The sequence below is a fragment of the Pinus tabuliformis genome, chromosome Q (genome assembly GCF_031772625.1).
Source record: "Pinus tabuliformis cultivar Carrire ecotype Pingquan chromosome Q, CPIR1, whole genome shotgun sequence".
In the NCBI taxonomy this organism is placed as follows: domain Eukaryota; kingdom Viridiplantae; phylum Streptophyta; class Pinopsida; order Pinales; family Pinaceae; genus Pinus; species Pinus tabuliformis.
Genome location: NC_142296.1, coordinates 1,374,040,576 through 1,374,053,098, shown reverse-complemented (window position 1 = coordinate 1,374,053,098; position 12,523 = coordinate 1,374,040,576). Strand labels below are relative to the sequence as shown.

The following is a 12,523-nucleotide window of genomic DNA, read 5'->3' as shown; positions in this document are numbered from 1 at the left end:
CATAGAGCAACCTTAGGACTTTGTGATACAGGGGAAGGAGTTCCTTGTTTGCATATTCAAGAAGGCTTTTTACAGACTTAAGCATGCTCCTAGGGCATGTTACTCCAGGATTGATGGATAATTTATGAGTTTGGGCTTCACCAAGAGTGATGCAGATCCTAACCTTTCCTAGGAGGTTGTTGATGGTGATCCTTTGATCTTGGTGATGTATGTTGATGATTTGTTCCTTACCGGGATTGAGAGGCTCATTGTTGCGTGCAAGAGGGAGTTGGCTTCGGAGTTTGAGATGAAGGATCTTGGCTTGATGCCTTATATCTTGGGATTGGAGGTGTGGCAAAGATTTGATGAGATCTTCCTTGGACAAGAGAAGTACACAATTCAGATCTTGAGGAGATTCGGTATGATGGATTGTATGTCCATGACTACACCTATGGTGGAAAATCTGAAGAAGATGAGTGATTTCGCTTCAAATTTAGATTTGGTGGATTACATTGTGTACAGGTAGTTGATTGGATCCTTGATGTACCTGGTTACACGAAGCAAATTATTTGCTTCGCAGTGAACACCCTAGGCCAGTTTATGGTTTGGTTGAGCTGAGGCATGTACATCTGGTTTCAACAAAGCATGTGTTGAGGTACTTGCATGGTACAGATGGATATGGCCTAGATATTTCTCAAGTGGTGAAGTGAGGATACAATGATATGCTAATTCTAATTGGGCCAGGAGTGTAGTGGGTAGAAAAAGCACCTCGAGGTGTTGCTTCAGCTTGGGATTAGCTATGATATCCTAGTTTAGTAGGAAGCAAACTTTTGTCACACTCAGTACAATAGAAGCAGAGTATATCGTAGCTAGTGTCGCAAGTTAGGAAGCAATCTGGCTTCAAAAGCTTCTTGTAGGACTATTTGATCAGGTGCTAGTGACAACCTTGATATATTGTGATAATCAAAATTGGTCATGATTTTGGAGAATCCAGTACTTCATGGCAGGTCAAAGCACACTGAGATCAAATATCACTTCATTCAAGACATGGTGTAGAAGGGCACTGTGAAGTGCTAGTGCGTATACACAGACGAGTAGATTGCAGAGATTCTCACCAAGCTTTTGTCTAGGGTGAAGTTTGTATACTTCAAAGACAAACTTGGCGTGATGTTGAATGTCTCCCTCGTTGAGAGGGAGTGTTGATGCTTCTATTGTTTGCGTCATCGGGCAAACATTCTTCCACTGGGTCATGTTGATTTGACTTGGGGAGGGGGGGGTGTGATAAATTCAAACCCATGGGGCCATGCTTATTTGGATAGGGGCGAATGGCCCGGGGTAGTCTTTCTCCCATTAGCATTGGTGTCCAACTCAAGGAGATGGCCCACGGTACTCACATTGCCTGCTTTGGGCCGAGTTTCATTTGTTTATTTAAATGGGGTTTTTACCCTTTAGTGGAATAATCAATTCTAATCTAATGTTGAGTTGTAATATAGGCTCAATAAGTGAAGGGGTTCCTTGTGATGAGGGGCTTCTTATTGTTCTCTACTCAACATTAGAGCTCTACATAAATAGACGTGCATGTGAGGAGACACTCATCAACATAGCAAGCTCATTGAATCTTTTCTAGTGGAGGAGAAATTCAGTAAAGGAGAAATCTGTTTATTGTTCTTCTTCTTCATCATTGTATCTCGCTTTTGGGGTCCACATGTGTGAGAGTTGACTGAGTTTGACTAGCATTTTGAGGGTTGACTGAGGGTTTGATGGCAGCTTGATTGAGGGTTTGACTGCAGTTTGATCGAGTTTGATTGCAGAGCTTTGACCAAGTTTGACAATAAGGTTTACCACAATCAGCATGTGCGAGTTTGACCATAGGAAGTCTAATCGTAGTGGGCATGTGCAAGTTTGATTACATATCATTGACCAAAGTTGGCCAACAACAGTTTTGACCAGGTTTGACTGGAAAATTGATTTGTAGGATGGCATAGATTTCTAAACATTTCTGATTTGGAAACCCTGCTGGAAAGACAATTTCTTCTTAAGAAAAGATTGCTGGGTTTTCTCCCAAGGTTGGGTTTCCCAAGGTAAAAAATATTGTGTCTACCATGCATGGCTGTCTTTCTATGATCTTTATTGTTTCTGCTGCATTCACTGTTGAGATTCTGTGTGTAATTATTCAATGATATTAGTGACTTGAGAAATACCATATGAAAATCATTAGGACATATTTATGAGACCAGAAGATGTATTATATTGCACATGCTATAAAATTTCAACAATTCTAGGTCTTTCCTTTCACATCCTTCCATAGGCTTCCACCAGTTCGAGTTCCTCAGTGAACTCTTTGATACCTTCTATCAAATTCTTTGAGAATAATCTTTTTCTTGAATCCTCCTTTTCAATCTCGGCTTCTGTTCTTGCCTCAAAATCCTTATGATTTGCAGGGCCTTCTGGTTGCTTCAACAGGCCTAGAAATTCTCCAGTTTGTCTAATAGTAGACCGTGGTCCTTTGCCACAACCAGGGCTAAAATAGTGAAATGCTATTAGCCCCATGCTCAAGTGAACCATTTTCACCTTGTCCATAAACATGGAAGGCACAACATAGAAACACATCAAATATGAACTAGTAGGCATAAGAATGTTAGACAATCATTTCAACCAAATCTACTAATTCACATCCTAAGTGTACAACACATAAATCACAATACTTATTCAACAGACAAGCTCATTATTGCACACATTTCATTAATTATCATTTCTTTCTCATTAACATGATTTACATTAAAAAAATGAAGTTCACAAGGGTACTTATCTTGTAAAGATCCTATGTTGTATGCAACTAATGAAGAGTAAGCTGCGATGTTTCCAAATTTTGTGCATGCAAAAATCAATTAGGAGTTTTGCAAAATTTTGGATAATATTAAACAGGGGAAATATTATTTTGTGAGAGAAGGGAGACATTATTATTTTATTGGAATGGTGACAAATTATTATTTTATTTAAATGGCGGCAAAAAGTGGAAATGGACCCCACCAATAGAATAATAAGGAAAAAGGGAGAATCTAGAAGCTCAATTGCAAATCATTCTATTCTATCATTTCTATTTATCACTGTGAAGAAGCTCAAGCGAGTTTCAAGCAAAACTCATTAGCTAATTTCGGTGGACTTCAAGTGACACCCTTGTCAGCTTTTTGGGAAGATCACTTCAGGTCTTCCATTTGTGTTTATTTCAGGAACAGTTGTTGTGGTTTGAAGGGTTTGAAGTTCCCAGCCAAGGAAGTCGAGTTACTTTTAGTTTCATAAGCTGATTCCTTCTTTACTATCCTGGTCGAGTTCTTGTGCATGGTGGGTCAAATTATCAGATAGTGAGATGAGTCAGATGTGTTTAATTGACTGAGCTGAATGTATTTCAATGCTGGAGGTTAATTATAGATTCAGGGAAAGCATGGGTATCACCTTGCTGGACGTGGGAGTTGACATAACCATTCCTGAGAGTCTATATCAGTCACTATAGCCACACAAGTTTAGTTTTTAACAAAGGGATAAGTTGCTGGTTTGATGGTACAATCAGTGGGAATGAATCCCTGGAAAATGTATTGTTGAGACAACTGAAGAGGATTGATATATCTAGCTGCTCTCATCTTCAGGAGAATTGACATTCAAAGAGTTTCCCTGTTGAAATAAGTTTACGAGTGTTGAATATATTTCCAGCCCAATATAAATCGGTCATTTCAGCCTCAAATATCGTGGATTACAGTACTGAAGAAGAGGAAGTAGTGTCATTGTGTTTCTCTGGAGTTGTGACGAGTTTTCTCTTGTGGAGATAGTCAAATAGGGAGCGTATTCTCTTTTCCTTAGGGGTTACGAGTTACATTTCTGAGCACCATAGTCTTATTAGTGGGCATTCTTAGCTGGAAGAACAAATTTTGGAAAGCCAGACTTATAACAGATTTCAAATGGGACAAGTTATTGTTTGTGTGGGACATGATCAGTCCTGATGATACCTCTTCAAACTGCCATTTTCGCATCATCTTTTGCTCAAGTGCACACCTGGAGAACAGTGATATTTATCTATGCCCGAATCAGATTTGTTCACTGCCTACCTACCTACAACACTCTTATTATATATACTGCTGTGTGTATGATCTTATAATTTCTCTATTGCTGTAGCGAATGTTTATCAATGGTATGTGTGACTCTCAATGCAAGCTGTCTCTTAGGTTATAAATTTTGTATCAACATTCTTTATGTATCTTTGAAGTTTGAGTGGTTATAAATCAATTATGGTTATTTAGAAACATTCACATGGCATGTAATGACTATTATACACATTCTTTGAGTTAAATAAATGAAAAACACACATACAGTACCATGTGTGAAAATTTCTAAACTGAAATTCTATCAGTGCCGCAACTGATTTATTTCACCTACTTATTATTCTCAATAAGTTATTTACGAAATTCCTTCAGCAAATATTAAAATAAATTCTACTACAGTTATCACACAATTACCCGGAGAAAAATACATGCACAAGAATCAATCACATTGACACAGTTATTTTTGGACAATTGTCCCCGAAAAAACCCAATGCGGGAAAACCGGTGCAGCAGATGAGGGCTGTATTAATCTTCAGCAGCAATTGCTTTTACAAGGAATGATTTTTACAGAGAAACTGAAAGAAAAATACCTGAGACTTTCCCTCTGAGACCATCTGACAATTTGGAGACCATGCTCCCACTTCTGCGTCACTCTGATTGACCCAACGTGGCTCTGAGTGGTTCTACGTCCCTTTGCGTCAGCCTGCGTAGGCTTTGCATCTCTCCTTTGGATTGCGTCTCTCTTTCTGCACTGTCTTCCATTGCCCCTGTGCTCTTCCTCGATCATTGCTTGTTGCTGAAGCCCTCCTCTTCCTCCACCCTGCAACTCCCTCTAAAATCGATCTCCTCTTCCTTGAGATACTGAGTATATGCTGATGTATCTCCAAATGACCCTCAAGTCTTTTCTTATACTTTTCCTGTTGATGAATCAACGGCCGAGATTAAGTCCCTAATCAATAGCTAAGATTAAAACAGATTTGATCCTCGTCTCTTAGAAGCTTCTCATCCTTATCTTTATTAATACCCATTATTATTTTTATTTTCCTAAGCTTAGACTTAGGTACCCATTAAAAATATTAATTATTTTAATAACTCCTCATTTAGATGGAATTCCTCAAAACGATTTCTGGGTCTTGGAGATCTCATGTGCCTTAGCCTCTCCTCCAAATTTCAAGGCTAGAGCACATCCGATACTACCAAAAATCAACACTGTGCATACGAACTGTTTGTAGAAATTCTATAGTGGGCTAGATTGTATAAGCTCATGAAACTTTTGGGTTTCCAAGACATTCCGAGAAGGCAATATTACATAAGCCATGTTCCACGCCTCCATAAGCTCATCTAGACTGCAATATTTCTTGCAATTGGCCACCCCCGAGGCAAACCTTGAAGCCATGAGCAGAGTTCTACTAATTACAGGGTGGAGTCATGAAGACCATTCTCCTTCATTTCATCTAGATCATTAGTTCCCTTATGGTCACATAAATCCCAGAGTTCTTCCCAACTGTTATGGGTGGTTTCTCATCTGCTCTTCATAACAAGTACCCATGGGCAAAGTCTCTCCTAGGCTACTGATGTTGTAAGGATGAAGTCCAATCTCCTTCATTCACATAAAAGTTAACATGGAGTTTTGCAGCCTTCAGAGCCAGGGCTTGCTTCCAATTCATAGTGTGATCAGGGTGGGGTCTATGCAACACAAGGAGAGTCATTCACTCTGCTAAGAGTCCCTTGGTGCCTCTCATTGGTGCTTTGGTGCATGGCTTGCAAGAAGCTTTCTCAGTCAATGGGTCGTTTCAGGCCCGCACAATGTGAAAGGAGCCCTTAGTCAAGAGACCCTTGACGCTTCCTTTTGGCATGTTTGTGCACAACACAAACAAGTTTACAACATCCATTCGACCTGTTGGCTCAACCTAAAGATTGAATCACTAGTCTCACTCGCTGAAAACCAGGAAACCTAAATCACATAGGGTTGTTCTTTGGTCAATGAGACCCTCCTTTCATCTCTTTGCTCTTTGCACTGTTCTCGCACTCTCCCCAATTACTGATCTCTTTGTCCACTTCCTTGTTCCTTGGGTTTCTCGCTTGATTCAATTACGTGGGCACCAGAAGTCGCTAGAGGAAGGGGGTAGGTAGACCATATCGCAGGGCAATTTGCTACCACTACCCCGGGTCTTGGATAAGATAGTTGCGGTACAACCCCAACTACTTCCATAAGTAAAGAAGTTATTTCCACACCTTCCATGGGATATTTTCTCAGGGAAAGATTGACAATCTTAGGTCTCATGATCCTTTGGCACAACCATTAATCCATTGGCAAATACTAATTTGCCAACCCCCCTTGTTGGCTTCCATCCTCCTCATGGCTTGTCGTGGTCCCTATGAAGGGTTCACCCCTTCATCAATTGGTATTAATTTTTAAATTATAATTACAATTATTTTTCGTCTTTTTCCTTTTTACATTTACATGCCCATATAGGGATCAATAACATAATTAATATAGTTACAATATTAGTGGGGTTAAATTCTGGGGATGTTACAATTACCTATCTCAAGCTGGAAGAGTTGGAAGAGGATAGTGCCAACTCTTGCTACTAGGTACTTGGTTGAGGAACCTTCTGCTCTCTCCTCTTATTTTGCCTTAGTCTCTAGATATAGCACATCTCAACATCCTGTCTACTTGTCATGGTTTCGTTTCATTTTTACACCTATTTCAGACTTCTTTGTTAGCTGTGGACCTTCAGCTCTTTTACTTCTCCCACTATTTATGAAACTTGGATTTTCTTTTGAGTGCCATTGACCTACTTGTGGTCATTCATTGGACATTAATAAAATTATATTATCTGACCTTATTGATTTATTATCATTTCATTTGTTTTCTTTCTTTCAGTGAGGAGCTGCTCTAGCCATTTTTTGCCTTTTTAAGTTATACTCTTGAGTCCCATTGACTTGTTTTGGTCCTTGGTTGATATTAATATAATTTTTCATTTTTATTTCTTGATTAATTATTCTCACTGAAAATAGTTTTATCGGACTAATATCATACTTGTTGCACCTAATGACAATAGTGGATGAAAGTTAATGTTTCTTATAATTATTTGATCTATTGTAAACAAAGATGCTTTCTTAATGTAGGTTGAGGCTCATGAAATTGAGAGAGCTCAAAGAAAGATCAAACGTCATCGTCCTCCAATTAGCGATGCAATTAATGGAGCTGACACCAAAATGAGGGATGCACCTGCTTCTGCTTTGGTTAAAAATGTTGTTGATGCAATGGAATTTCAAAAAGTCCTAGCCAACGATAGTGAGAGTGACATTGATAGTGAAGACGATGATAGTGATGATGAAGATGTGCCATCACAAGTCAAGGACAAAGTACAAACAACAAATCTTTTCACTGGTGGACCTTCAAAATGGTAAGTTCTTACAAGGGTACATTTTTTGTACATTGTATGCTTCTGATTTTGTACTGTGCCTTTTTCTGGATATATAAGTTTCTTTGTTCTAACTTCTAATGGTTAGACATTGCAATTCTAATCTTAACTGATGTTACAGGGATCCATATTCAAAGGGAATTTCAATATCTCGTACAGTTGCTAATCCTCAAGCTTGTCATGGTGTGTACCATTTTATATCTCACTATATGTAGTTGCAATTAGAATTACTAGTTTTTTTAATGTCTTGAAGTGATTAAAAGGCATGTAAGTGGGACTAAAAAATAACTTAGCAATCAAAGCATAATACATATGATCCATAATTGATCAACTTATGGCCTGCTTGATTCACCAACACATTTCCATTGTTTATAATTCTTTACTCTGTATGTTAAACTACTGTGATGTAAATAACAATGATTGTATATTCAAAACAAACTATTCAATTCAAGAAATCCTTGATGACATGTACAATCAATGAGAAATTTTCATCTTGGAGAAACCTAGCTAGGGGAAAACCCAAGTGAAAATTGTATGCCTGGCTCTTAGTTATTCATCACATGACTGATTCTAGGGGTAATTGTCCTTAAATCTCGTCGTCTCAGGAATCCCTCTACAGTTCCAAGTGCTTTAATTGACTATTGGGCACTACCTTTGGTACAAAATCATCAAGGACTCAGACTGTCTACTTGATGGTTGAAGTGAGAACCAAACTCAACCATTGTCAAACCAAACCATTGAACACTTCATTCTTCATTTGTTGGTCTATTTAACTCTGCGTGGAAGGGAATTGACCCAAAAATCAACTCCAGATATTCAGGAGGTTGTCCTTGTATGGAGGCTGTCCCCATAGTTTAGTGGTCTCAATGTCAATGGACAGATTTGTTGATGTGGCTAAGAAGCCACATGTCCTCTTTGCATTCAAGTTCATTGGCTGGGCGAGTTTTGATGATATCCTTGATCGGTTTGGAGTCGATTATAAATGCCTGTCTATTGCATATTGTGATTGTGATTATAGTAGTCAATCCCAAAATTGGATCTGTATCAGAATCGAGAGAGTATGTTAATGTACACGTATGGGAGCTCAAAGTTTTTACACCAGAAATAAGCTACATACCATCACTTATGGAGCTTGAATATCTTTCCCACTTTGTGCTGCAACACCTCCCAGCAATTTGGATTTACCCCAACAACAGTTCAGTTATCAAACCTCAAACACCAGTGGTGCCAATTTCAAGTTCATTTTTTGCGAAGGATGGTTTTCTCCAGTTGCCAACTAGCTCAAGCATACAAGAAAGATCTCATAACCCAAACATTTCTCCATTGTAACTCTATGAGCTAGCCTGCCACCACAATGAATGCGCTGCTATGTTGCCTGAATTGCAGGGAGCTTTCCACTTTCATATATTTACCATAATTTTTATGCAACCATTTCGGGGTTGACAACTTTCACAGTACATGCAGCCTGTACATCATAATATCAAACCATATGACTATTGCCCTTTGAATATGTGACTCAATGTGTTAAAATATGAGCATAAAGCCATGCCTTACACAAAACTTGAAACATACCACAAGGTATATTTAAAACTTTTGCTTTAAACCTGATATCTAAAATGTTATCAATATCACATAAATCCTCAATATATGACATTTTTTTGAAACCTCTTGATAATGCCTAAAATGTGTTTGCAATGTCCTGCATTGAAACTCATGTCAAATTTCCATGCTTGTATATAGGATATAATGAGGAATGCCAAATCATAGCTCCATCAAGGTCATATAATAGCTCTTCATCAATGTTATGAATTATAGCCCAATCATTTCACATACATAATTTCATGCCATTTCAATCCAATAGATAACCTCCTAGTGGAACACCTGACCAACCTAGGCAAAATGAAGTAAATTGTGCAAATTTTTAAACTTGCAATCATTTACAGCATTTGGAAATCAGTTGGGCCATATATTGGGTAAAAAGGTTCCTTTGGTTGTGTGATGCAAGTGAAGAGTAAAACATATGAGATGCAAGTGTGAATTTAAGAGTTGGGCTGTTGGTGTGATGCTAGTTTGTTGTTTAGCTCTTGGAGAGGCTAGTATAGTTTAGTGGCATGCCTTATCAGGTCTTGTTGTTGCTGGGTAGGGATTGCAGTAATTGTGGTCTTGTTGCTATTTTTATCTATTAATTTTCTAGTTTAGTATCACTGAGTCTTTTAACTGAAATGAGATTTATTGTCCAAAACATGTAATAGCCATTGTGTAAATGTGCTTTCTTGTACTTTTAATGAAATTTGCCCGCTCTGAGTTGTCAACAGACATGACAGTAGTGTCAACTAGCCTGCAGAAGACAAGCCAAAGGGCAGAGCAAACAAGGGCTACACTAGATGATACGGAGCTGACAACTGTTGAGTCTATAAGGCAGGAAAGTATCTCATCTGGATTAGTATCTTCAAGTGCAACTGAAATTTCACACCATAAACAGACTGAGAAATCTTCCGTGATTGAACCTCAAAGCTTACAAGATGCTATAAAGGAGAAAGCACGAAGAAAAAAGAAGAAAAAGGGCCATGTCAAACAGGAAACCTAATCTTGTCTTCTGTAAAGGTGGAGTTGTCTAACATTTTGCCCATCATGTTCTCATTTATATTTTGCCTGCAAGCATCCAAGAAAACGTGGCAATGATACTTGTGGATACCGAGTTCTTTGTTCAAATGTGAGCAATGTTACTTTTGAGTCTACTGAGTTCGATATTCAAAAGCTGAAAGCACAAGAAAGTAGAGAATCAAGATGTGAAATTATGCACTCAAGTTATCTAGTGCCTATTGTATTCCTCTTTTTGCAGGTTGGATGGTTTCCTCCAACTGGTGTTTGTATGATGGCAAATGACTGACACGAGTGGTTTTAATCTTGCCTTTTTGATAATCTCCTCGAGTTGGTATTCATTTAAGGGTTTTTTGGCAGCAAATAGTGATGAAATTTGTTCAATATCAAGCTTTGGTTTCTTCTAGTTATTTTTATTGATAATAGAATTGCATCAAGTTCATTGCGATGTGGATGATTACATAATATTCTATAATGCACTACCGTCCTATTATATTTTGCCAAGATTTTATGTATTGCATTGTGACATAAAATCGATATGGTTTCGTTAATGACAGTACATTAAATGATTGTGGTACCATAAAAAGACTGAATATATGACTCATTACATGCTTGATGTTATTTAATCAATCAAACAATAACGTAACTTAGACGATGTTCTTTTATCCACAGCAGCCATGAAAGAATAGCCATGCAAAACTTACTAGAATCTGATAAAATATCAGACTCCTAAACCCTAGGGTTGCAACGGATAATTTTCGTTGTAGAACAATCATAGGTGGCACCTATGTATTGTTTGTGAACAATGATTTCTGTCGTTTCAATTCAATAGATAGGCTTTCTGAGTTCAAGAGCATTTAAGTTTTGGGGCCGACATGTGTGTCAATAGACCAAATTTCATGCACATCTAAATTTAGAAGTCAGATTATAAATATGGATAATAATGATGGTTAAATTGAGATGAAATTTCGATATATAAATATTGATAATAATGATGGTTAAATTGAGATGAAAATTGGTTTATCGAAGCTTAAAAAAATGAGGATTATTTACATAAGGATAATGTAAGATTTTGTTGAGTAAGGGTAATAAGATATTGCAACAAATATTTTGTAATGTGGATGTATGTATGATATTCTAAAAGAGTGCATTTTATTTTCAATGTCTTTGGATTTTGTGAATGTGTTTTTTGATTTCATTTTTTCTGCTTAGTCAAAATTGTGAGATATTTTTTTATGTTTTTAGAGTAAGGTTTATCACATTTTCACTGTTTTAATTCCTCTAATTTTCTATCACTTTTTTTTTCCTTTAAATTTAGATGTAATATTAGTATTTTAAATTTAGATGTAATATTAGTATTTTAAATAGTTATTATTTGCTGGGCCAAAGTTTTAGGCATTATTGATATCTATTTATTTGTAACTATGACACCCTATGCCTCTCAATTTAGTGTACAATTTAATTTCAATTTCTAAACAATTTTATTAGACACCAAATTTTCTTAACTAGTACTATTAATAAGCAAAATACAAAACTTATCTTCTGTTTTATATTTCATTTTGAAGTGTGTTTTTCTTGTTTTGATTTTTTTTCAAGTAATAGCAACAGTATTTTCTTCATCATCGAATTTCATTAGTATTTTCTTCATCATATTTCATCTTTGTTATGCTCTCAATTTGACCACTTAACTTGCTACTGCTGTTAGCTCTACTTCAATCATATGAATTGTAAAAGTTGGTCATTCAAATGCCAAATAACCTCACAGTCGACATTTGAAGCAAACATTTTTCAAATCGCTTCCTTTACCAACCTCTTGATAACTAGCCTTTTCCTCTTTATCAACATTCAATATTTTTCTAGTGGAGTCGTCCATTAAATCTTTTTACCTCCCTAAACTAAATAAAATATATATTTTATTGATTATGATATACAAATTTATTAGATGATATTTCAAATATTTTTTTAAAAATGGTTAATTTGATCTTTAATTTTTATTTATTATGGGATTTAGAATTTTTTTTTCAATTTTTTTAAATCTAAAAAAAATTATATATCTAGATTTTAAAATTAAAAATTAAAAAATTACTTAAAAAAATTTGAGCACGCTTTTGACATAGTAAAATGTATAATGAATTATTTTATGTCTCTGTGTTACATAATATGCTATCAATTGGATTTATAGTTGGGAGAAATGATATTATTTTGTGCAAGTTTAATTTTCTCCAATGGCACATAATATGCTATCAATTGGATTTATAGTTGGGAGAAATGATATTATTTTGTCCAAGTTTAATTTTCTCCAATGACATTATTAAGCTCATTACGAGTATTTATTTCCTCATCATTAGCCCTTCAATCCAAATATAAGTTAAAAAAATCAAATTTAAAACCCTTTAAATAATATATTGTAACATCCAA

General features: G+C 36.4%; 1 protein-coding gene across 3 annotated transcripts in view; it reads left to right on the top strand.

The window, feature by feature from the left end:
• The window catches only part of LOC149225025 (exosome complex component RRP45A-like), a 102,770-nt gene extending 92,259 nt beyond the window's left edge, over positions 1-10,511 (top strand). For 2 of the 3 annotated variants that reach the window (XM_089386423.1, XM_089386421.1), the window contains 3 exons: positions 7,206-7,486; positions 7,626-7,687; positions 9,820-10,511. In XM_089386423.1, coding sequence (XP_089242549.1) covers positions 7,206-7,486; positions 7,626-7,687; positions 9,820-10,091 — 615 coding nt within the window. In that variant the 3' untranslated portion in view covers positions 10,092-10,511. The remainder of the gene's footprint in view (positions 1-7,205; positions 7,487-7,625; positions 7,688-9,819) is intronic. The other variant, XM_089386422.1, reaches the window with a different exon arrangement.
• The last annotated feature ends 2,012 nt before the right edge of the window (positions 10,512-12,523 follow it).